Source organism: Podarcis erhardii, assembly GCF_964252035.2.
Source record: "Podarcis erhardii genome assembly, chromosome: 6".
Lineage (NCBI taxonomy): Eukaryota > Metazoa > Chordata > Lepidosauria > Squamata > Lacertidae > Podarcis > Podarcis erhardii.
The window spans coordinates 41,636,691-41,662,081 of record NC_138510.1 but is presented as its reverse complement, the minus strand read 5'-3'; the positions used below and the strand labels follow the sequence as shown (position 1 = coordinate 41,662,081).

Sequence of the window (25,391 nt, the reverse complement as noted above, 5' to 3'; positions counted from 1 at the left end):
GCTCAAAATTAAAGCCTTGCTCTCCTGCCTCATCTTCACTATCAGTTTGAGGCTAGAGAATGGTTTGAAGAAGTGAAACAGATAAACAGGGCAATGTAGTTGCCTTTAATTGTATTTCTCCCACCCTTCAAATGCTAGCGCTACAACGGTTATATGCGTCCGAATGATCAGAAGATGAAAGGGTTGTTGTGGGACATACAGCATTAGGGCTGTGACCACCAGAATTCTTTTGGATGGCTAGGAGGCCTTGGGAACTAATTCTGTGCTGCTCTTCTCCACAGGACGTCAGCAAGCGCCTCTCTCTGCCCATGGATATTCGCCTTCCCCCAGAGTTCCTCCAGAAACTAGAGATGGAAAGTCCAGAGATTTCAAAGCCTCTTAGCAGGATGTCTCGACGGGCTTCTCTTGTGAGTCCCACTATTTGACAGGGGTTCAGAACATGCAAGTTCATGCAACGCAGCAGAACTTTGCCCTCGTGCACTTGCACATATGAAACAGCTCAAGTGTGATGGGCCTAAACCAGGGCAAACACCTACTTCAGTACTGAAACTGCATTGGAAATGTGTGCTGTTCAATTATTCCAATTTCTCTGGGCAACTAAGGCCAGCAAGTAGCTCTTTATTTTCCCCCAAGAAGAGGTGGGGTTGGAACTCAGAACTCTAAGGAGGAAAGAAGAACGAAACCTTATATCTCAGGGCTTCCCATTTACTTGTGCAGTGTTGTTTGTCTCTTGAATAAAATATATGCAGCTGAAGCAAATGTCCCATAAATATCAATAACCTCATAAATTAACAATGTGTGCTTCTTTGAAACTCACAAATGTAGGGCTGTTACTTTTGTGAAACATTGGATCATGTTAAAGCCTCTTTGCTTTGTCTGCAGCCTTATTATCATTTTCACACACAAATAGAAGTATTCCTGCTTAAAATATGGAAAACGTTTGGTTTTTTTCCTCTCCACCTCACTCCACCTCTGGCCAGTCCTGCCTGGGTTATGGCTGTGCAGGTTGCAACCTGTTTTCAGAGTTTGTGTGTGGTTGACCCTTTAGATCCAGCAGGAATCATAGTTGTAAGATTCATTTTAAACCTGCAACTGATCAGGCCAAGAAGCTTGTTGAGCTGGAGGCAGAAAAGCAGGGAGAGGGGCGCTTTTTGTGTGGGGATCATGTAACATCTCCAAGGTTTCTAAAATGCATTGCAACCCAGTCCTAAGCATTACTTGGAGGTGTTTAGGAGTGCCAGAGAAGTATGTCAGAAGTGCATTGTGTTGAAATACTGGTAGCTGATTCCAGGAAAAGGGACAAGCTATGTGTCGCTTTAAGCACACACTTTAAAAGCGTGCTTACCACCCTGTTTCTTTAGCAAAAGCAGCTCCCCTGAATTGCTTTCTTTCTCTGCTTTCCACACTCACAGCCGCTGTGTGTTTTAAGTTGCAGTGTGATCGATCGATCTAAATCCCATGGCTAGAATCTTGTTCACGTTCCCTGCCCCCAGTATTTAGGCGCTGAGCTTGAAGAAAACACCTGAAATACTGAGCGAGAACCGCTGATTAATTCATGATCCTAAATTGCTTCAGATGCAGCCCATTCACAAGTTTTCCCTATTGAGCTGCAAATGAAATATTTATTGAATCCCATGGGTCCTTTTCTGCAAAGGTGGCTGTCTCTTTACCACCACCTAGTGCTGAATAATATCATGCTTAAAAGGCAAGACATGACCTAAGTAGCATTAATACTTGCTTTGAAAAGCCTCTTATCACCACAGAAGGTTTAATCCTGTTACTCCATCATGTTTACAAATGGTATGTACATTCAAACGCCATGTTCACACAGTAAAATGCAGGCCAAATATGCAACGTTTAACAGGAGGCATTATTAGCCCTATTGATATTCAGCAAGAATAGAGTACATGGGATGTGAACAACATTTGACTGCTTATTCAGGGCCATATGAGGTGTTGGTGGAAGAGGTTGGGGGTATTGACCTGGTTCTCCTGACCCCGGGTCAATGCTGAGCCAGGATCGAAAGGCATTACACAAGGGAATCTTGTATAATGGGAAGGGAAGACCCAATTAGGCAGCTTAAACAGCTCTCTGAACAGAACAATCTGGCAGACTGATGGAGAAGTGTGAGAAATGAAAGCAATTGGAAGTTTTCCTTTTGCAACACACCCCAAGTGAAGAAAGCGATTTCACTGAATATATTATGTACCAGCACTATGGGGAGAGAAGCAAGAATCCTTCGGTTTCTTCAGACCCCCAGCCCTCTTCAGCCCTGGGCAAAAGGGTGTAGAGGGGATGGAGGCTGACCCTGCCTGCAACGTCTCCAGTGTGCCCACTCCACTCCAACCACTGTGCTGAAGGGAGGTTGTGAGCACATTTCGCCTGAATGTGTTTAGGTGTCTCCTCATGATTGGGTTATCAGGATTCCTAGTCACAAGGAGGCTTGTAAACCTGTTCAGGCAAACAAACATACAAGCCTCCTTCAGACATTTGCACTAATCAACCAAGGGTTGGAAGTGTAGGGGGAGACACCAGGAAATGTTGAGGACAAGGCCATGGTGCATTCTCTGCCCCCATCCCTCACCACACTTTTGTCCTTGTGTGTCCAGGAGTAACAACTGAGGAGGACTGTTCCCAGTGACTGGCCGATGATTTCACTTTTGCAAAAAGTAGCTCATACAAGGTGTTTAACTGTGTGTTCAAGGACCTGCCTTGATTTTTTTGTCCCCTTCCTCTCCACCAAATGTATTGCAGGCAAGAACTGCTTTGCCGAATGTGACCATCAGTAAGTTTCCTAAGGAAGAGAATGTGATCTTTTGTATTGACACTTCTTCCTTTTTCATGACAGTCAGACATTGGGTTTGGAAAGATGGAAACCTATGTTAAACTGGAGAAGCTAGGGGAGGTAAGAATAAGTTCTGTCATCATTCTACTCTCATGTTGTGTCTTTGTGATAGATTTTTAACTGTTGTCATCCACTTTGGGAGCCAGTCTTGATGTGTTAAGGGCTTTATAGATTTAAAATGGAGCTAGGGGACCTTTTGCTCTCCAGATGTTCCTGGGCCTTGACTCCTATCATCCCTGAACCTTGACCTTGCTTGCTGAGGCTGATGGGAGTTGGAGTCCAATAATATCAGGAGAGACACCAGGTTCCTTACCTGCATTTAAACTTGCTCCTTGAGTTGTGAATAGAATTTTTTAAAAGTTTTGCAAGGGATCAACAGCATAAGGAAACAATTTGGTTCTGTTCAGTGTCCTATAATACGGACTAGGATGAATGCTTCCTCCGTGCTGAAATAAACCTCTTCTTTTTTAAAACTAATTTCAGATCATTTGATGCAGATTATTAAGCATATATTTACCAGCAAATGCTTCTCAAAGAAGCATGACAAGAAATAAATCTAGTTTGACAACCCAAAAGAGACAAAGTTTTAAATCAGATGAAGCCCATCTGAAGATTATTGTTTGGAAGAAGACTGCAAAGGAGTCATTTTTAATCCAAATTAAGCAGGGGTGCTACAGAGATCTAATCTAGTTCAACAGAACCAGAATAATGCTGTTTTATGTAGGGAGTAATGAGTGGGGTTTGTTGTGGGGTTTGTTAGTGAGCTGCTTACTTTTCTTGGCTTCTTCCTCTCAGGGCACCTATGCCACTGTCTTTAAAGGGCGCAGCAAGCTCACCAAAAACTTGGTTGCCCTGAAGGAGATCCGATTAGAGCACGAGGAAGGGGCCCCCTGCACAGCTATACGGGAAGGTGAGGAGCAGGGTTCATTTTCCAAAATGTAAACATACGGAGAAACATCAGGCAATGCTATTTCCACACACACTTGCCTTGCTTATACACAAACATGATAAGGAATGGAAACATCCGATCATGTGAACCTGCAATAGTAGCAATGGAAATACTGACAGTGGGGGCCACATGCCGGGGGGGGTGCCTAAGCCAGATGCCAGAGTGGGTGAGGTAACAAATGTAAATTTTACCTTGCACAATAGGGTACTTTCTACCCACACTCACAGACCCCCGCCCTCCATCCAGGCAAGCAAGAAACATTATCAGAGTTCAAGGGCACATTCCAGGCAGACAGACACACTCACTGAGTGTGAGAAACAGGGCTGGAGTGGGGTCTGGCTAGGGAGTTGTGGCCTGAGGGGAGGCTTGAGGGCCACAGAGAGAGGCCTAGTAGTCTGCCTTCAGTCCCCAGGCCTGAGATTTTAGCGCATGGTGTACACCCCACCCACACACCCTTGTGACTGATGTCTCTCTGCCTTGCAGTTTCCTTGCTGAAGAACCTCAAGCATGCGAACATTGTGACCCTCCATGATATCATTCACACGAAATGCTCCCTAACTCTTGTCTTTGAGTTTCTGGTGAGTCAGGACCTTCTGTCTTACGGAGAGGCTGGCTGGTCCAGGCTTGTCTGCAGCGCAAGTGTTATTTGGGCAGTAAGGGAAGGGCTGTAGTTCAGTGGTAGAGCATCTGGTTCACATGCAGAAGATCACAGGTTCTATTTCTGGCATCTCCAGGTAGGGCCAGGTATCTCCTTAACTTGAAACCCTGGGGAGCTGCTGCCAGTCAATGCAGGCAGTACTGAGATAGTTTGACCAAAGGTAAAAGGCAGCCTCCTATGTTCAGGGTCATTGGTTAGTCTGAAGGTTCCCCGCCCCCCAACAGCAGCATCTTGCAGAAAATGTGGTCTCCATGTAACACACTGGTTAAAAAAAAAAAATGTTCTGCGGCCACAATTGCTTACCAATATTCCAGGTGGAACACCATGCAGGTCCCATTGGATTTGGTGGGGCTTGCCCCTAGCTAGGTGTGAAGAGGATTTTCCTTAACTTGCAATAGAAAAGTGTGTGTGTTTTCTCAGAACAAAATGTGGTTTGAGTTCAGGAAACCTGGAAATTCTCCACAACATACGTGCCAGTTAAGGGACAAAATACTTGGACTGAATCTGACCTAGCTATGTTGATTAGGATAGTGACTTCGAATCTCTTGCTGTAGCAATCTACTAGTATGCATTCATAGAATAAAACAGATACATCTGGAAAGGTTGTGTAGTTTTGATCTGTGTATGAGCCAGAGGAGACAGTTCACTTCGAGCGTCCACCCTGCTTCAAAACTGCTGGGAAATACTATTTGACTTGCATTTTTTTGTTGCCACTACATGTTTGGTCACTTCGGGGGCCTTGGTCTTCAAGGCAACTGGGGCCTCTCAGGACATGCTTGTCTTTGCAGGACAGTGACCTGAAGCAGTACCTGGATAACTGTGGGAATCTGATGAGCATGCACAATGTGAAGGTGAGTGAACAGGGTGGATGGGTGCAGGGCTTCCTCTTCTGTAAAATGATTGGTAGGCTCTCAAGTCAGAGCAGGGGTAGGAATCCCCTTGAAGTGCCAACCCCTCATGGGCCCCATTGGTAAGTGGGCAGGGTTGCCCACCCTTTAGTCACATGGTGACCTATGTCAGGCGCAGGAAAGGAACAATTGAGGGTACACAATTGAGGATGTGTTTCTGCTTGTTCCTCTGTAGTCACAGCTTTACCTGTCCCACACCTGATGGCAGTTGAGTGGCAGGTGTGTGTGACTTGCCCAGAATGTCCTTGTGGGCTAGACCAGACTCGGACAGCCCAAGGTGTTTCGGCACCTCCAGTGAAACGCCCTGCTGTCACCCCCATGATGGGGGGCGTGTGCATGCTCCATAATGAATCTCCACTGCCAGGTCCTTTCCAGATCCCCTCCTCCCTTAAGCAGAAGCTGGTGCAAAGCCCCCCCAACCAGGTGGCAAAGCTGAGTGGCAGAACACTTCCCCTCTCACTGACTCAGCAGGAGGGGAGGCATTCCACAGAGCTTTGCCACTAGTCCTTCTTGGCCCCTAGAGGCAGCAGAACAAGGGTGACACCCCAAGAGGGATGCTGCCTGAGGTGGCTGCCTCACCTAGCCTCATGGGTGAGCCAGCTCTGAGACTGGAGGTCTGGTGGGCCAAATTATGCAGGTTCCCCCACTGCCAAGTTAGAGGATTTTCCATCTCTTTCAGGAATGGTATCTCATGCCTTAATTCCCCACAGAGCAGAGTCTACCATTAAAGTATCTCTAACTGCTTTCTCTCCCCTCTTCTTTCACTGTGGTTCCAAGATCTTCATGTTCCAGCTGCTGCGTGGTTTGTCCTACTGCCACCAGCTTAAGATCCTACACAGAGATCTCAAACCACAGAATCTGCTCATTAATGGGAAAGGGGAACTGAAACTTGCAGATTTTGGTAAGTTAGGAGGTAAGCTGGGGAAATGCCAGCACAAATTTCAGCTCTGTTTTGAATAGGAGGGTACTATGTCAGGGAGGAGAAGGACCAACCTGTGGCCTGCCAGATGTTTTTGGACTGCAGCTTCCATCTGCCCCAGCCAGCATGGCCAATGGTCTTGGGAGGAAGGGAGCTGTGATTCGGCAACCTCTGGAGGACACCAAGTTCCCTATCCCTGGCTTAGGTGCTCCTACATTTTCAGATTGTGGGGAAATTATATTGGGGGACTTCTACCACTACTGCCCCCCACCCCACTTCTAATTTACATGCAACAAGTTTTAAATGGAGTGAAGATGTTTGCCAAACACAGACTTTCAATTATTTGTTCATGTGGTGCTTTATACATTATGGCTTAGAAACCATATGAAACTCCACACACACACACACACACACACACACACACACACAAAAAGCATCTTTAGGCTGCAATCCTATACATAGTCACCTCAGCGTAAGCTCAGCTCAACTCAGTGAGACCCCCTTTTTATTAGACTTGTCTAGGATTGTGCTACTGGCAACTTGTTTTCCAAATATTCTGATCCTTCATGCTTTGCCCCTCTGTGCAGCTCTCAACAGCGCTTGTGGAATATATGACCAACATTAGCAAAGCATTGCAATTTGTGATGCTCCATGAATCCTGTTGGACTGCTGTGTTTACTTTCCAAATCCAAGGAACAATTTCCATTATTGCTCTTATAGGTTATACAATTATGCAATGCCTGCTCAGCAATCACGAAATTGATTTTTCCGAGCTCAGCCCATTGTATTTTTCTCTTGATTCTTTAATAAAATACTCCCAGCCACTCTCTAGGGCCACTGTTGGAATCATGGTAGATAGTGTGGTACCTGCTAAAGCCCACGCCTTTTCTGGGGACTCACTGTCCCTCACACATACTGTTAGGATGAAACTGGTAGTCGCAAACCACAGGATTGCATCTCACTGACTTCCCTTCCACCCTTAGGTCTAGCCAGAGCCAAATCTGTCCCAACAAAAACATATTCCAATGAAGTGGTCACATTGTGGTATCGGCCTCCTGATGTCCTACTAGGATCCACAGAATACTCCACTCCCATTGACATGTGGTGAGCCAAGGGGTCTGTGTTTGGGAAAGGGTGGGTACAATAATTCTCTCCATTGTGACTTTTTTCTCCCAGTTTGCCTTCTCCATATTGCTTCCAGAGCCTTTTCAGTGTTTAACACTATTCAGGAGGAATGTGGGACCTGGTACTTTACAGATGTTTGGCTGGATGCCAGCACTCATCATTCCTGACCATTGGCCATGCTGGCTGGGTCTGGTGGGAGTTGGTCTCCAGTATCATTTAGAGAGCTATAGGTTCTCCATCCCAGTTACAGACAGTTTCTCATGGCTTGTTCCTTCATGTTCCTGAAGTCCTTCTTTTCTCTACTGATTAGTTTAGTGGGAAAGGTGATGGGGGGAAGAAACAGTTCCTGCCTCTCATATTGTCTTCTACAAAACATCTTAGTGGTCCTCCTGCTTTTTCTGCAGAGACTGAAGCAATGAGAGGAAAACTTGGCAGAGAATAGGATGTTCTGAAGGACCTGATTGCTTCATGTTCTTGTATCTCTTTTTGGTCTGTGGTAGGGGTGTGGGTTGCATACACTATGAAATGGTCACAGGACGCCCCATGTTTCCAGGATCGACCGTGAAAGAAGAGCTGCATTTAATATTCAGGACATTGGGTGAGTCCTTTGTAATTCTCTATTTCTTGATGTGGACTGGTGAGGAGGGTGGAATGAATAGAAGAGTACAAAAAAAACTGTAGCCTTTTACAGCTACGTGTGAACTAGCAGGGTTATTTGGCTGGTGAAAGAATGCACAGCCCCCAAAACAAATCTCTGTCAATGATGTTTTCATAATTTAAATATGCATCCAATGTTTTATTTTGTTTTGTTCTGATTTCGTTTAAGAGCACATCCAGGGAGACCAGGGTTCAGATTTCCACTCAGCCATGAAGCTCACTGGATGACCTTGGTCAAATCACCTCACAAGGTTGTCCTGGTGATAAAATGTGGAGGGAGAGAAGTGTGTGAAACACCTTTAGCTCCTAGGAAAGGTGGGGTATAAATGCCCAAAGTCTCAAGTTTCTTACCCATCATTTTCAGTTTAAAAGGGTCTGAGACAGCAGGGCTAGAGAAGCCCAGTCAGATTATACAACAGTGGGCTAAATAAGCTCAGTGACTCAGCATCAGGCATCCTCCTGTGTTCTAACAGCCCAACACTCCATTTGGTTTCTGAGTCTTTTAACAGCAAGTGTGTTTCTCAGTGTTCTTCTACCGTGAAAAGGGCTTTGTGTCTGTGGGTGGATGGATTTCCCTCCCTCTGTGTTCAGCTAAAGTTGAGTTTTTCATGATTCTAAATTCTAAATGCCAGATATTGGATTCCATCTTGTGCAATGCTCCATGTGGATACAGTAAATGTGCAACTAAGCCTATTTCCTGCAGGAACCCCTACAGAAGAATCTTGGCCGGGCATCACATCCAATGAGGAATTCAAGGCATATAATTTCACACAGTATCGAGCCCAGCCATTGATAAACCATGCACCAAGGTAGGACAATGGCCTTAAAAGGCAGGACAGACTTCTTAATGGGCTTCTGCTGCTGGAAAATACTAGGGGAAGGAAAGCACCAGTTCTTGTTTTTCACTGGATAAACATGCACACAAAACAAGCAAGGGTGACTGAACAATCTCTGTTAATTGTGTGGAATAGTATATCAATAATCTGCATTACGATCAACATATGATCAACAGTTCTTCTTTTTCTCAGTATACACCATCCCCATCTTCTTTATTTTAGGGAAGTGGGGAGGTCCATGAAATCTTTGCCTGCATCCTTCTTTGTTTTGGTCTTTCTGGGGCTGCCACTAGGTGGCATCAGCATTCTGCAAGCAGCATCTATGTCCAACTTGTTGAGTTGCCTCTTCCCCAGGAAAGAACTTAAATTGCCAGCTGTGGACTAGTATTTTCTAGACGTTCCACAGCTTTTCTTCATATGTTCTGGTGTACACGTGTCCCAAGTGTACTGCCCTTGACAATAGCCAATTGCCTCCCAAGCTCCTTTCTTCTCTTGCAGACTGGACACAGAAGGAATCGACCTTCTGATGAGTCTCCTCCTGGTAGGTGGCTTCAGTTGCTGAGCCAGATACCAAAGATTCCATGCTTCATCCAACATATACTTTGCTGCTGCAGCTGCTTATTGTCCAGGATGGTGGTGATGGCTAAGTACCAATTTTAGTGGTTCTCCCACTTAATGGCTTAACAGGGAGTATCTAGGTGCACAGGGCAGAACCTCCCAATGACAGCTGCAAACATTCTACTGAGGGAATTGTTTCAAGTGTCCATCTGCTTCTATGAGTCTTGATATTTCTGACAAAGGCATATTGTGCCTGCTTCTTTTCAAGGGTATAAAAGGTTACATGGGGATGGTTTTTAAAAAGCTTTAAGATACAGATTATGTCCCCTTTCTTACCTCATACAGACAATGGCTTGGAGTGCCATAGATAAATGAATGAAGTTTCACATCAAAGTGTGGATATCTTTGCCAGTGTAAATAATAATATTTTTGATGATTTGTGAGAGAGATGTATTTACTTATTTGTTTGTTTATATGGCCATCTGTCATGGATGCTTCAGCTGAGATTCCTGCATTGCAGGAGGTTGGACTAGATGACCCTTGGGTCCCTTCCAACTCTAAGATTCTATAGTACTTTTATACCATGAGACTCTTAATCTCATGGTCCTGGGTTTGAGCCCTACGTTGGGCAAAATGATTCCTGCATTGCAGGGGCTTAGACTAGATGACCCTTATTGCCCCTTCCAGCTCTATAATTCTTTGATGCTATTATTGTGTCTCTTTTGCATTTAAAACCCAAGTGAAAATCCATATACAGTTACTTGTTTTATCACAAAATACAATGTGTTTTCTCTCAATGTACACATTTCTAAATGTATTGTATCCTAAATTGGTGTGCATTTTGCGGCGCATTTTTTGGGCAGGGAATCATACACCAAAATTTGAGCAAGTGCAGAATCATACTCACACACTCAAATGAGCACCTGGGCCCATGATGTAAATGCTGATACTTGCCTGTACATGGACACTTATGTATAATCATATTTTGATCCGTGTATTGTCCTTAGCTTAAAATGAGGCTGATTAGCTTTACAATGCTGACAGAACTAAATTCTCATCCCTCTCCAGGTGAGAAACAAACCCAACTAGTAAGCAAAAGCCAAGGAAACAGCCATTGGAAGGACAATTCATAGCACGGAGACCTGGGAATAGTTGGACAGCCCAGACCTCATCAAGTTAAAAAATAGAAGACCCTGATCAAACCTATCAGACCATTTAAATTATCCCAAACTGGCTGACATCACTGAATCAGTTTCAGAGGCTCCCTCTGGGAGACAGGGAGCTGCCTGGTATTATGATCGCTGCCCACCCACAAGTTAGTTGTGGGGGGAGCCTACTGAGGGCACCCCGCCCTAGCCACCCTAGGGTCAGGCACTCAGAGATCAAAACTATGTCAATACCTGTTATCTGTTATGTATGATGTACTGCCACTTCACAGACACAGAAATGACCAAAGTGGAAATTAGTATGTAAGCCAGTCCTCAGAAAAGGATTTGCTCAAGGAAATGCAAGATGTCTGGTCATAATGGGGAACTGAGACAATGGTTCCTCCATTCTTGACCTGAACTTTGATCTTTCCAAGCTTCCGTAATCGAAATCAATGGAACTCCAGAGCATTGTTGATTGTTCTGGTGGCTTGGCCCTCCCTCTCCTGCCAAGATTCTTTTGCTCCTGTTCAAGCTCTCCTAGGAGAGACATTGTTTTGCTCTGCAGCAGCTGCTTGACCTATCCTAGCTGAGCCAAAACTAAAGTACAAAACGTAGAGTTCCTCAGGTACAATTGCATTTATCTTGGTCAGTGGGATATGAAGTGGCAGGGAATATTTCACTCAGGTTTGGCCTTGAAAGCCAAGGAAGCTTTCTCCTCCCCTGCTCAACTTTGATTACTGGCCTTGCTTTCCTGTATGTGGATATTTCAAAGGGGAAGCCTGCGTCATCACCTATTCTTTCCATAATCATTGAGACCATTAAAGTTCAGTCATTCTTTCCAGGTGCATTATAGCTACACACAATGATAATGCAAACTCTACAATGAAGAAACAAAACAAATTCCTTCCAGTAGCACCTTAAAGACCAACTAAGTCAGTTCTTGGTATGAGCTTTCGTGTGCATGCACACTTCTTCAGATACACTGAAACAGAAGTTTCCAGACCCTTCTATATAGTGAGAAGGTGGGGAGGGGTATTACTCAGAAGGGTGGTGGGAATGGGTGATTGGCAGATAGCTGTGATGAGCCTGTTGACGACTCTTAACGACTGCAATAGGTCTTACAGGAAAAAGCAAGGGGTGAAAAGGTGAAAAATGGCTTTGTCATGTATTTTTCACCTTTTCACCCCTTGCTTTTTCCTGTAAGACCTATTGCAGTCGTTAAGAGTCGTCAACAGGCTCATCACAGCTATCTGCCAATCACCCATTCCCACCACCCTTCTGAGTAATACCCCTCCCCACCTTCTCACTATATAGAAGGGTCTGGAAACTTCTGTTTCAGTGTATCTGAAGAAGTGTGCATGCACACGAAAGCTCATACCAAGAACTGACTTAGTTGGTCTTTAAGGTGCTACTGGAAGGAATTTGTTTTGTTTTGACTATGGCAGACCAACACGGCTACCTATCTGTAATTCTACAATGAAGATCATATTTATCCTTCAAGGAGCTTGCGATTGTAATCTTCTGCACACTTACCTGGGAATAAGCCCCACTGAACGCAATAGGTCTTGCTTCTGAGTCTGCATGCATATGGCTGTGCTTTAAAGGAATGTTGTATAGCATCAGAACAGCCTTGCAAAGCAGGGTAGGCTGAAAGAGGTGGACTTGTCCAAGATCACCCAGTGCTTCCCACTTGCTTCACTATGCTGTCTGTGTGTACAGGCAGGAAAGTATAACTGCCACATAACAAGAAATGCCACATATTATCCAGAAAGATAGAATGGCTGTGTGCAGCCTGGACAGCAAAAAGAAAACATGCACAGCACAGCTGCACAGGGGAGTTGAGTATTTTGCTGAATCAGTTGACCTCCATGAGCCACATAGCACCCATACTGAGCTGCACAGGAATATAGGAGGGTTCAGGAATCAGGCATGCCTAGCATACATACTCACACACTCAAATAAGCACCTGGGCACATGAGATAAATGCCCATACTTGCATGCATATGGACACTTATGTGTAAACCTTTCTGCCTCTCTCTCTTGCTAGTATGAAGCCAAAAGACGCATTTCTGCAGAATCTGCCCTGCGGCACCCTTACTTTACGGCACTCGGTGAACAAGTGCACCTCCTTCCTGAGAGTAAGTGTGTGACCACTGCTGCATGGAGCAGCTATATTCTTCTCCCCTGCTTTGACTGTACAGGTGACTCACTAAATCTACCGTATTTTTCGCTCTATAAGACACACTTTTCCCCCTCCAAAAATTAAGAGGAGATGTGTGTGTGTCTTATGGAGCGAATGCAGGCTCCATGGCTTCAGCGATAGCAACGCGAAGCCTCCGAAGCTCAGTGGGGCTCCCTCCGGAGGCTTCACGTTGCTTTTGCTGAAGCCTGGAGAGCGAGAGGGGTCGGTTTGCACCAATCCCTCTCGTTCTCCTGGCTTTGCTTTGCTGGAGGGGCGCTGCGCAGCTTTCCCTCTCTGCGCAGTGCCCCTTCAGCGAAGTGGGAGGAGAAATGGAAGGGGTTCCGTTTCTCCTGCCGCTTCGCTGAAGGGGTGCTGCACAGAGAGGGAGAGAATTTTTTTTTCTTGTTCTCTAAAACAAGGTGCATCCTATGGTCGGGTGCGTCCTATAGAGTGAAAAATACGGTAGTTCAAGTAGCACAGCCTGTTTTCCTTATTGCTGGCTTAAAAGAAAGGGGATGGGGAGTTTGAGTGCAAGGAGAGAGATAGTTCCCAGAAAATGAACTGCTGCCGGGATGAACCACCACTGACATTTTTGGTAAAACTTAGTACAGTAGTCTCTTTGCACAGACAACACTACTTGGAAAGATTAGAAGCAGTTCTAAGAGAGTCATACAGCATCAAGGACTTTACTGGAAACCTAAGGCTTATGCTGAGACCTTTATTCCCTTCCTGCCACCCTCACACACTGGTATACCAGACAGACATTTCATAAGTCTCCTGCAATCCTTGTTTTCTGTAGTATAAAAATGGGGCTGATTGCTGCTCTCCTATACACACTTACCTGAGAGCAATTCCTATTAAACTTAGTGGTCCTTGCTTCTAACTAAATCTGCATAGGATCAGAATGGCAAGTGAACTGTGAGCAATACAGTCCATATTCTCTGCCCTTCATCTTCAACATCTTCTTCCTGTCTCTATGCTTCTGTCTCAGTTTTCTGCAGACATTTTTTGAGGTACAGTAATTCTCATCCCCTCTGTCCTTGTCTCCTCACCCACCCTTTTCCTCCAGCTGCCTCCATCTTTTCTCTGAAAGAAATACAACTTCAAAAGGACCCTGGCTATCGAGGCTCAAGCTTCCAGCATTCTGGTAGGTACCTGATGCTTTTTTGGTCTTATTGTCTTGTGGGGTGGGAGATGAGCGAGTTTCAGGGCCTTTCAGAAACATGTTGTCTTCTGTGCTACTGAGCCACTCAGTTGTAAGTCTCCCAAGTGTAAAGCAGCCATGTTGCAACTTGATCTCATAGCACACTTCTCTGTGTGTGCTAAAGCATTATTGAAGCCTGATTTTGCTGCCACATAGTTATAGCCATTTCAACCCAAAGTCCATCTTGTAAGTACCCTGGTGTAGTTAGCAAAATGGAAAGGGGGAGGGTAGTGTCCATCAAATCTTTTGCCCTGCTAATAGTAGGATCCCAGTAGGCCAAACTTCCTTCCCACTTGTTCTTATGACATTCCCTGGACAAAAGATCTGACAGTGCTTCTTTACAATAGACAATCCCACTCATATGTACACCTTGAATGGGAAGCTTTTAATGTTCCTGTCCCTTGCTGTTCCTGTCCCTGTATCTTGCTGTGTGCACTTGCCCAATTTCCAAGTCCGTTTGTTCTGAATGTAGCCTTAGTTATGGTGACAAAGTTGATCTATAAGCATTACCCAGGTTCCTGGGCTCTATTGGCTGGCTGTCCTTTTTGAAGACTGTTTGAAATACATATTTTAACTATTATTATTATTATTATTATTATTATTATTATTATTATTATTATTGATTACTACTACATCCCACCTTTCCTGCAAGAGGCTGAAGGTGCTGGTGTACATGGTTCCTGTCCTCCCCCTCTTATTTTATCCTCACAACAAGGCATGAAGCCAGAGAGCAGTATTTGAAGTATTAGCTAGCGTGCAGCGCAGCATGGCCTAACTGCTTCTGAGCGATAAACTTCAATAAACCTTACAATGTCCAGAGCCACTCTCTGGCACTTGTTGTGACTGCTGTGATAATTTAAATCATTATAAACCTTTAGAGGCTGAGGAAGAAGGGACTGAGCAGCTTTCTCTCTCACGCACTCCGTCTTATCCAAATATCCATCTTCACACGGCACCCTTCCTCATGTGCAATTCAGCATGATGCCCACACTTGAGGGTTCTGTGAGAACAAAAGAATTGCACAAATCAAAGGGGAAAGCCAGAAGTCTCAAATTTGGGTATTAGGATACATTGTGCAAATGTATATTTTTTTCGCATTTATATGATTTAGGGGATCGTGACTTCAGATTTTGCCTCACCTTGGCATAGAAGCTGTCAGCGCCCCCCCCCCCACATCGTTTTCCCATGCTACAGATTGTTAGAAAAAAATGTTAATCAAATACTGTGTACATTTCTGGTTCTAAAAGGATATTGTGGAGCTAGAAAAGGAACAGAAAGGGTCTTGTGCTCTTAAGTTCCTCGGGATTTATAAGGGCACCTTTATCTGCCCTTCCCCCTGGAATAATGTACCCCTAAAGAGAGTAAGCTGCCTTATACTAAATCAGAGCATTGATCCATCTAGCTCGACTGCTTCAGTTTGCAGAATTGGCACTATTGCAGGTGCCACATAATACTTGTTCCGCATTTGTAAGAACTTAATCATTTAGTGCAGGCATTTAGTGTTTTTGCTGCTACTAAACCAGGCATAGGCAAACTCGGCCCTCCAGATGTTTTGAGACTGCAGTTCCCATCATCCCTGACCACTGGTCCTGTTAGCTAGGGATAATGGGAGATGTAGTCCCAAAACATCTGGAGGGCCGAGTTTGCCTATGCCTGGTTTAGTAGCAGCAAAAACACTTTGAAACCCCTTGCCTATTGATATCAAGCAGGCACCTTCACTGTATTCTTTTCAGTGCCTGCTAAATATATTCTTGTTTAGACAAGCCTTCCCAGATGCTTAGAAATACTGGAGTGACTTTTAATCTATTTTAGTATATTTTAACTGTTGTATGTTTTAAAGAATGACTGCAATTTTTTCTTGATTTCTTTTTTTTTCCTGTTTGTAAACTGCTTTGAGGGTTGTTGTTTTTTACAACCAAGCGATGCATAATTTTTAAGAAATAAATGAATGAATAGCTCAACATTGCCTACACTGACTGGCAGCAGCTCTCCAAGTATTCAGACAGGATTTTCTCCCAGTTCTACCTGGATATGCCAGGGATTGAACCTGGGATCTCCTGCATGCAAAGTCCTGTGGAACTACAGCTCCAAGCCATGTGGGAAATCTGTGGCAGAGAAGAAATTGCATTCTGAGTTCCACCTTAGCCACTTAGAGCGATGCTCAGTATCTTGAGCATGAATCCTCCTCTAAAACTGGAGAAATGTAATGAACAAGGCAACCTTTAGGAATCATCACATTCCTGTGATGATGTGGCTCTGTGAACAATGAAGCTCTTGATTGCTGAAGTGTCACAGTCCATTATGCTAGACCATACCCTATGGGCAAAAGCTCAGGGGACAAAAGATTCCTTGTGAAGGTAGACTGTGTGTTTGAACTGATAATTCAGGTGTATGGTTTGGAAATTGCACTTACATCACCTTCTGTGCAAAGGGATCGAGCTACATTATGTTATAATTATCCCTCAAAATGTGAGTCAATGGACAATTGGAGATAAAACTGGGCTTGGGAGGCTGGTTCAGTGACCGAACCCCAATATTGTGCCAGAGATCCCTATGCAGAGGCTTTGTCCTTGCGTGCCTCAGTTCCCCGTATGTTGCCACCCTGTTCTGTGGAGGAAAACTCCTCTTTCAAATACCCTTTGCTGTGTAATCTTCCAGGCTTTGACCCATCGTTCTCAGGCCTTTTTAACATTTCTCATTTCCCCCCAGCTCGAGGAAAGAACAGGAGGCAGAGCATATTTTAAACCTGGTTTAACTCATTCATTGCATCACTGGGGAGATCAAAGCACTGAGAAGGGAGAGGACCACACAGATCCCATGGAGGCCACGCTCAGAATGATGAAGGCCGGTATCGATACAACCAAAGCTGCCCTGCATTACAAAACTGCTGCATGACTGCTTTCCAGGATTCCACAACTTTCAGCAGTCCCCCACCCACAACACCCCAAAAAGACCTGGTGCCTGGCCCAGCCCCCATCCATCACACAGCAATTGGCATAATCCTACTCTCTGGATGAGGATCAAGCAATTAACTGCCCCAAGTACGCTTGCTGCTGCTTTAGAGGGAAGCAACATGGAGGCAGCAAGCCAGGGCCAAGATCTCGCTGCAGAGTCAACACCTGCTTTGCTTCTTAGATGACGTGTCATGATGAATGTGCAGAATTCCATTCTTTGTTTCTCCCCCCACCCCCATCACCAGGCGACTCCTAGGACAACATGATGAGTATGATGTTAACAGCAGGAAAGCCCTTTGATCCACTTTTATGCAGAGTTCTCTGGCTTTGAACTGAAAAGGAAACCTGTTTTCTTTTGAGTTGCTTCTGCTCTCTTTATCGCGAATGAATCTCAATTCCAAATGGTACAAACATTTAAGAGCGAGGATGGGAGTGGGGAGGCCTTTTGCTGGATTTTCTTTGCCCTCTCGCTCCCTGCCTCATTCTGTTTCCCAGTGTTTGTTTTCTGAACTGAAGCTGCTATACAAGGAATCGTGATTTCTTACATTTCTACCCAGTGTTTCTGAGAATCTCTCTGTAGCTTGTCCTGAGAATCATTCATCAGAAACCTAAATAAATAGGTGCACTTTCACTACGAAAGAGATCCAGGATCCCAATAATTCAGGAATTGCAGAAACAGCTGAGTCCCTATAAAATGTGTCACAGTAAAATGTGAAAGAACTCAAGCCATCCTTCCATTTGCTATTCCAAGTTTCTTTTGTGGATTCTGCCTTTGTGACCAGAGTTCAAACATATTCTGTCCCATTACTTTTTGCCCATATCACCAGGGAAAGAAACCTTATTTAATAACCAGTAAATGTTTTCAAAGGACACACATGCACACAAACTGAAATCCATGCATGTTTACTCAGAAGTATATCCTGTTATATCAGTAGGGCTTACTTCCAGGTACGGTAAGTTTGCAAAGGCCTGCAGCCATATGAGCCCAGTGAAATCTATAGGACCTAAGTGTGCTCTTAGGTTCCAGAGCAGGCAGTTTGTTTTTGCTGCATCAGCAGCAGTTGCTGTTCAGGCAAGTCAAACAAGGTTCTTTGGGGAACATGTCTCCAAAAGGGCAGGCCATTTCTGAAAATGTCTTGATTGTGAACGTTAAAAAACAGAATCTGAACTTCTGTCACTTTTCCTGTATTGGTCTATTTTTATTTCAACTGTCAGCTAACCACCAGCGGGGTGTGTGTGTGGACAGAAATGTCATGAGAAAATAGCACATTCTTATAATCAGATATGGTTTCTTGCCTGCCTGTTCTGAGGTCTTATCCTGATTATAAGATTCAATCGGTACAGCCTCATGAGAGAAATAACCCCTCAGAGTTCCAGTCACTAAAGGGAGACATTTGACTGAGTGATATTTCTGAATACTGGCAGAACCATACAGGGATCTGTATGGTGCAGTAAACCAAGCACACAGCTGAACTTACCAAGAAGCAGATTCCATAAGGAGCCCCAAGTGAACTGCCTCCTCTCTTTATCCCTCTGTGATTTATCTTTTTTCAAATAAACTGGCCAGGCAGGGTTTAGAGACAGAGATGGTGGCATTGCTGCCCTTTAAGTTGAAAACTTAGGTAAATAAGTTAGCATTGTAGTTCCCCTTCTTAAGGCGAGGTGTTTGGGACCAGGAAAGATTTTACTGCAAATATTGCATGTATTTCTATCTAAGGCAAATAATTGGGTGTCTAATACAAATCAATATGTGAAATTCAGCCTCTTCCCTCCTGCTGCTTTTTACCCAGCGATGCTGCCGGGACAGTGGGATCTACAACTGACAGAATTCCCCTTCTCTGCAACTCTTAAGGGCATGACTGGGTCTGGACTCAAGATGGAGCGATCCTATGACCTCTTGACATCTTGAGCCCTTCAGACTTCCCTTGCCTGTCCACTCCTTCCTGATCACAATGCACAACCCTTCCTGCTGCGCTCTGTGTGATGTTTTACCCCAGACTTTCTTTTCTCATCCTATCTTCATGCTGTGTCACCTGCAGCTCTTGTTTCCTCAAGCCACTGCTTTTCAACCCACTTCCTGCTTTCATCCATTTGCTTTAACCATCCTTTCTCTTGGTCTACCTGTGCAGCATTCCTCATAACATAGCTCCCTAATAGTGGCTACCTTGGGGTTCATTCAAAATCCCTCTTGCAAGAAGCTGCTTGGTTTTTTGTTTCTTTTCCTCAGGCGTCCTTAATCCCTTCAAGTTCTTGTTTCTCAGTTCACAGGCTACTTTGTACCCTTCCTTTAACCACCTTGCCTCTGGATCCTCTGTTGTTTAAGCTTCCCTACCTCCTGGAGCTTTGCACTGCCCCACAAAGTTGTTCCTATCTCTACAGCTTCCATTCAGCCTTAAACTTCAGCCAGACTGCCATCTTTCCCTTCCCTCACAGAAGTTGAACAGAAAATATTCTGACGACTTTAGTTTCCTGAACCTGCAGATAAACACATTTTACATTGACACACCATTTCAGCCAAACTGTTTGGAACAAATTGGGCCTCTCAAAATAAGGTGGTCCAGGCATATTCAGAGGATGCTTATGTGTGCCAAAGTATTTTCATCTGTAGATTAAGAGGTAAATAAATGTTTAGAATAAGTTTAACAGCCTGTCAAGGAGCTATGTACATGGACCTCCAAGATCTATGGACTGCAGAGGGCAGCTGGGCCAGGTAATGTTGAGTGTGTCAGTTGAAGTGGGAGAAGAAAAATGGGCAGGCGGATTTGCCTGCTTGAGTTTCTTAAGAATATTATTGGGGTGGGGGGAGGCTAGGGTTAACTGGGTGCATCCCATAAGTTAAAAAAAAAACACTCCTCAACATGCTGCATTTTCCCCCCTCACTTTCTTACTCACACTCAGATTGAGGGCTGGCATCCAGCCTCAAAACTCCATCCTTAAAGCTCTGTCTTTAAAGTTTTCAGGTGGAGGGCACCTTCTCTGCCACTCTACCAACCCTGAACAGTACTACAGTGGTCCTGTTCCAACCTAGAACAGGCCCTTTTCCCACCACGATGTTTTGTTACAGGTGCCTTGTAGATTTTGCAAGAGTAAACTGTAACTGGAGGCAGGGAATGTGCATTTCAGCATGCAACTGTGCTCTTAGAGATGCAGATTTCCATTTTTGAGTCAGGTCCTGCTGTTGCTTCCACAGGAAAACATCATGTGAGGCCCACTCATTTTGGTGGTGCTTCTTTATTAGTACCTCAGAGGTTGGATTATATATCAGGCCTTATGACTACATACATATTTACATTTCAGAACTCTTTACATGCTTCTGTTTCTAAGTCTAAACCTTCAGTCTTATACTTGCTTACGTGAGAGTAAGCCCCATTGAACTCAGTGGGTTCATTTCTGAATAGACATGTGTAGGGTTGCCCTATTAGTGTGGTGCAGGAAAAAGCAAAGCACTTCTCTAATCAATGGAAGTAAATAACCAAGCACAGCTCACCAGCTTTTCTCTTCACCATATGCAAATGAAGCAAATTTTGAATGTTTTTGTGAAGTCGGGTTATTAGACTAATAACATATGTCCCAATAAACACTCTGTTGAGCTGAGCTTATAATGGTATTGTTTACCTCATTCCATGCTCAGATTGGGTGCTTCAAATAATTGACTGCATGTGAATGCTTAATAGTCACTTAGTATTGACTGAGCTTCGCTGGCTATAGTGGCTCAACTGACAGTCCTATTTATGAGTTAACAGCTCAGCTGCCTGTTTGATCCTTAGATGAAATTGCTCCCACAAGACACCGACTAAGCAAAGCATTTAATCGTATGCTAATGCTCAGCACCTAGGTTGCCTTATGGAGATCAATACGTTAAGAATTAGGCTTGTGCCTAAGTACCTTGGTAGCTTGCTGTAATAAATATCTTCCAAGGTAATAGGATGATAATCCATATTTCTGCTTTAAAATAATGGGTTGGGGGCATATGCCCCTTTCCATAAAACTTACAGATAGATTTGTACACCGGAAAGCTGCCTTTGGCTTTTATCTTGCCCTTACGTAATAACGCTTGATTCAGTTGCAGGGCAATCCTAAGCAACCTTATTCACAATGAAGTCCCAATGAGTTCAGTTTTGCTTCATCCCTATTGGGTTTGTATTTAGGATTGCAGCATACGAACATATATTTTGGCATAGTGGGGCTTACTTCTGAGTAAACACGCGTAGCATGTTAACCATCTTTAGTCCAAATTTTTGCAGATTCTAGCTTCAACACTTTTATTATTATTCTCCCTTGGTGTTTGAAAGTCCCATTCAGGAATCTGGCAGGATTTTCTGCCTCCCCTCAGGTGGTGGCCCAACATGGAGTTCTGAGCACCTGAAGCAAAATAAACTCTATAAATTCAAAGCCTGCTGATGTCATGCTGGAGGAGGGGAGGCATCAACATAACCATACTATCAGAAGCTCTAACAAAGGTTTCCAGACCTAAACAAATATACATGCCTGTGAAAAAGCATCGGCTTTAATACAATGCTTTCCTAGAGAGAGATAAGAGCAGTGTAACATCTATCCTTTTGGGGATGATGGGGGAATAACAAAATTAATATAGTGCAGTGCATATTGGGGCCAAAGTCAAATTAGTACAGTATTCCCCAACCATATAATCATAGGATTGTAGAGTTGGAAGGGACCCTGAGGATCGTCTAGTTCAGGCTTCCTCAACCTCGGCCCTCCAGATGTTTTTGGCCTACAACTCCCATGATCCCAACTAGCAGGACCAGTGGTCAGGGATGATGGGACTTGTAGTCTCAAAACACCTGGAGGGCCAAGGTTGAGGAAGCCTGATCTAGTTCAACTAATCTCAACTAAATCATCCATGACAGACAGCCATCCAACCTCTGCTTAAAAACCTCCAATGAAGAAGAGTCCACAACCTTCCTAGGGAGTCTGTTCCACTGTCAAACAGCTCTTGCTGTCAGAAAGTTCTTCCTAATGTTTAGTCGGAATCTCCTTTCTTGTAAGGAGTAGCAGTCAGTGCCACCCGGATGAAATCAGTACATCCCTCTTGACTTCTTTGAGTGTCTTCATCTACACATCTTCTAATGGCTTTGAACAAAATCCCAGAGCTTGCTTAATTGAGACTATGAAAGCGACTCTCATCTTGACCCAGCGATTTCATTGCACATGTACACCAGCAGCTTACTAGTGCTGTTCCATAATTCTTATTCACTTCAGTGGGATTTTCCTGTGAAAAGAATCCCAGTGTCCTCAGTTTAAATGCCACAGAACCTCAGCAGAACTTGTGCCTAGAACTTAATGCAATGTCGTTGCAGCTGATGCATGTAACCTCCTCCTACAAAACCTGACCTAAGGGATACTATAGCTGTGTCTGCAAAGTCCTTGAACAGCAGGGAAAGGTTATCCTGGCATTTATATGCAATTATGCAAAAAAAACTCCTGCTGAACTTCCTCTTGCCAGTCTGCTGTTAAAGATCTAGGAGTTTTGCTGCAGGGGGAGGGGACGCTGGCAATCCTACATAAAACTTGGGGGTACTATATGTAGTTTTTCTGCAAGGGTGCAAACGTGTGTCAGGATTCAGCAGAGGGAGTAATACACAACTCTTTTGTTTCTACTGACCAAAAAAGAGTGAAAAGAAACAAAACAATGCACTGTAAAACATGTAGAAGTTAAAATCACATGCTTTAAAAGTTCAGTATTCACAACTAACAAAGAAACCGTTTAAACTACATGGTGATTCATAGCTACAGACATTAAATCTTATTCAGAATGTTCTTCAGTCAACAATAAATAAAAGATATCTATCTTTAAGCATCCTAGATGTTGGTGCTGACCTTTAAAGCCCTAAACGGCCTCGGCCCAGTGTATCTGAAGGAGCATCTCCATCCGCATCATTCAACCCGGATAGTGCCAAGGGCCTTCTGGCGGTTCCCTCACTGTGAGAAGTGAAGTTACAGGGAACTAGGCAGAGGGCCTTCTCGGTAGTGGCACTCACCTTGTGGAATGCCCTCCCATCAGATGTCAAAGAAATAAACAACCATTTGACGTTTAGAAGATATCTGAAGGCAGCCCTGTTTATGGAAGTTGTTAATTACTGGTGTTTTAATGTATTTTTAATCTTTTCTTGGAAGCCACCCAGAGTGGCTGGCGAAACCCAACCAGATGAGCAGGGTATAAATAATAAATTATTATTATTGTTATAGCTGTTTTGCACATTCACATGCCCAACTTTTCTATTCAAATTTTGCTTCAGCCTCACTCTCTGCAATCCTTGCATGGCCAAAACTTTGCGTGACCGTGGATTTGGGGCAGCTGGTCCAATAAATTTTGCTACTTGTGGGAGAGCAGCAGAAAAGGTGTTCGACCTCCCTGGCTGTAAAAATACAACAAAAAGTAAATGTAAAAACCTAACAATTTTCTGCTCTTTCATGACGTCCCAAATTTGCTACCTGAGGCAGCTGCCTCACTCTGCCCAACGCCAGCGTTGGCCTCAGGAGACCTGGACAATGGTGGCTAACAAGTGATTTAATATATCAGCAGGTTCTGTTTGATGCAAGACCTGTAAAGGGAAGCAGGAGAATGTGCCGACATTGTGTAGCATGGAATGTGACCATTCTGTAGCTCCACCGAGTACATGGTGAGCTATAGCATGCTGTAATAGAGAACCAGTACAATCTAAATCTTGCCATTCCCATTAACATAAATCCTTCACCTCTTGGCTTTGTTAGTACAGAGCAGATCCAGGGTCTGAAATGCAAGGAAATGTCTGAGCAAAAGACCAGAGCTGAAAAGTGGTTTCCTATGGCTATTGGGGAGAGCGGAATTAGGAACCTTCTCTGAAGCTGAAAGCCTGTTCCCGTAACTTGTTCCTCTGCCCACTATTGAATAATTTAGCCAGGTTTCCCCCACAGCTCCTTCCTGAAGGATTTCTCATTGTCAGGACCCTGTTATTTATTAGGTCATGTCTGGCTATCGGTGTGAGTATGAGATAACCCCTTTTGTTCCAGTGCAGTTCAATGGCTCTTTACTCCTATTCAACTAAGTGATAATTGTGTGCAAATATTTGGCTCTAGGCTGTGTGAGCCTTGATTTATAATCCTGCTTTGCTTGCCCACTCATGTGGCTTGGCAGACTCTGTTCCAGTCGGTGGCTGTGTTTGTGTGCAGACGCACACACTGCCTGTATGAGTTTTCCTTTTTCCCTTGTGTCTGAGTAAGCACTTGCAAGTCAGTAAGTCTGCGTAGGTATCATTCTAGCAGAGGCAGTAACAACACTGGCATGTTCCCTTTTGTAAAGTCACCTAGTCCCTCTGATTGTTTATATGCACTATCTCTATTCTCTTCACTGGAGATGACCAGACTGTTATTAGAGCGCAGTGGTAAGTGGCTGACCTAATTATTTTGAGACATTCGACTCCTCTGTATACACTACCTGTGTCCACTGCAAAGGAATCCAGCTACTTGGGCAACTTGTGGTTCTTCAGGTGTTGTTGATCTCCAACTTCCACCAGCCCCAGGCAGCATGGCCAATGGTCAGGGGTGATGGCACTTGTAGACCAGCAATGTCTGAAGGGTCAAAGCAGCCCCAGCCCTGAGCTGCAGTCCTATACATATTTTCTCTCTCCCTCTTCCTCTCCCTCTCTCTCTCCCTATATATGTACAGTCATACCTTGGGCTGAAGTAGCTTCGGGATGAATATTTTGGGGTTGCGCTCCATGGTGACCCGGAAGTAATGGAGCACATTACTTCCGGGTTTCACCGTTCACACATGCGCAGACACTTAAAATGACGTCATGCACGGAACCAGCGAATCATGACCTGCGGACACAGGTTGCATTTGCTTCAGGATGTGAACGGGGCTCTGGAATGAATCCCGTTCGCATCCAGAGGTACCAGTGTGTGTGTGTGTGTGTGTGTGTGTGTGTGTGTGTGTGTAATATATATATATATATATTTCTTGTACTCATGCCAATTTTCCCTTTCCTTTCTTCATCCTAAAGAATTCAGTTCCTAATAACTATATTGATTCAACAAAAAACCTGTAATCTGAGGGAGCTAGATGGGACCCATTTTCCAACACAGAGCTTTGCCTTCTCCACCTTCAGCCTGAAATCTTGAACTCATACCTGGGAGTAAGACCTGTTGAACTCAAAGGGGCTTACTTCTGAGTTGACATGCATGGGATTATGTGGCCAACTACCTTGCCTTCTCAGATCTTGGCAAAAACTTGAAGTGGGGAAAATACATTATTAATGGATAATAGAAATTTTTGATTATGTTATTATTACATTTAAATCCTCCAGGGAACTCAAAGTTGCATGCATAGCTCCCTCTCTGCAGAGAGCTAGTGCACTGTGATGGGTAGAGTGTTGAACTATGACCTGGGAGACCAGGGTTCAAATCTCTAATCTGTCAACTATTCTGCTTCTCATGGGGTTGTTCTGA

The 25,391-nt window shown here is 44.2% G+C and overlaps 1 protein-coding gene and 1 long non-coding RNA gene across 6 annotated transcripts in view; one reads left to right on the top strand and one right to left on the bottom strand.

Annotated features, from left to right (window-relative positions):
• The window catches only part of CDK18 (cyclin dependent kinase 18), an 87,546-nt gene extending 70,244 nt beyond the window's left edge, over positions 1–17,302 (top strand). For all 5 annotated transcript variants that reach the window (XM_081865255.1, XM_081865254.1, XM_081865257.1 and 2 more), the window contains 13 exons: positions 282–407; positions 2,849–2,905; positions 3,641–3,755; positions 4,278–4,372; positions 5,241–5,303; positions 6,138–6,261; positions 7,263–7,383; positions 7,905–8,002; positions 8,765–8,870; positions 9,396–9,438; positions 12,651–12,741; positions 13,855–13,932; positions 16,699–17,302. In XM_081865255.1, coding sequence (XP_081721381.1) covers positions 282–407; positions 2,849–2,905; positions 3,641–3,755; positions 4,278–4,372; positions 5,241–5,303; positions 6,138–6,261; positions 7,263–7,383; positions 7,905–8,002; positions 8,765–8,870; positions 9,396–9,438; positions 12,651–12,741; positions 13,855–13,932; positions 16,699–16,733 — 1,152 coding nt within the window. In that variant the 3' untranslated portion in view covers positions 16,734–17,302. The remainder of the gene's footprint in view (positions 1–281; positions 408–2,848; positions 2,906–3,640; positions 3,756–4,277; positions 4,373–5,240; positions 5,304–6,137; positions 6,262–7,262; positions 7,384–7,904; positions 8,003–8,764; positions 8,871–9,395; positions 9,439–12,650; positions 12,742–13,854; positions 13,933–16,698) is intronic.
• An 898-nt stretch (positions 17,303–18,200) lies between these two features.
• On the bottom strand, positions 18,201–24,734 carry LOC309343596. The gene is made up of 2 exons (XR_014157347.1): positions 22,218–24,734; positions 18,201–21,266 (listed from the first exon to the last, which is right to left on the bottom strand). It is a non-coding gene; the product is annotated as an uncharacterized lncRNA (long non-coding RNA).
• Between the last annotated feature and the right edge of the window lie 657 nt (positions 24,735–25,391).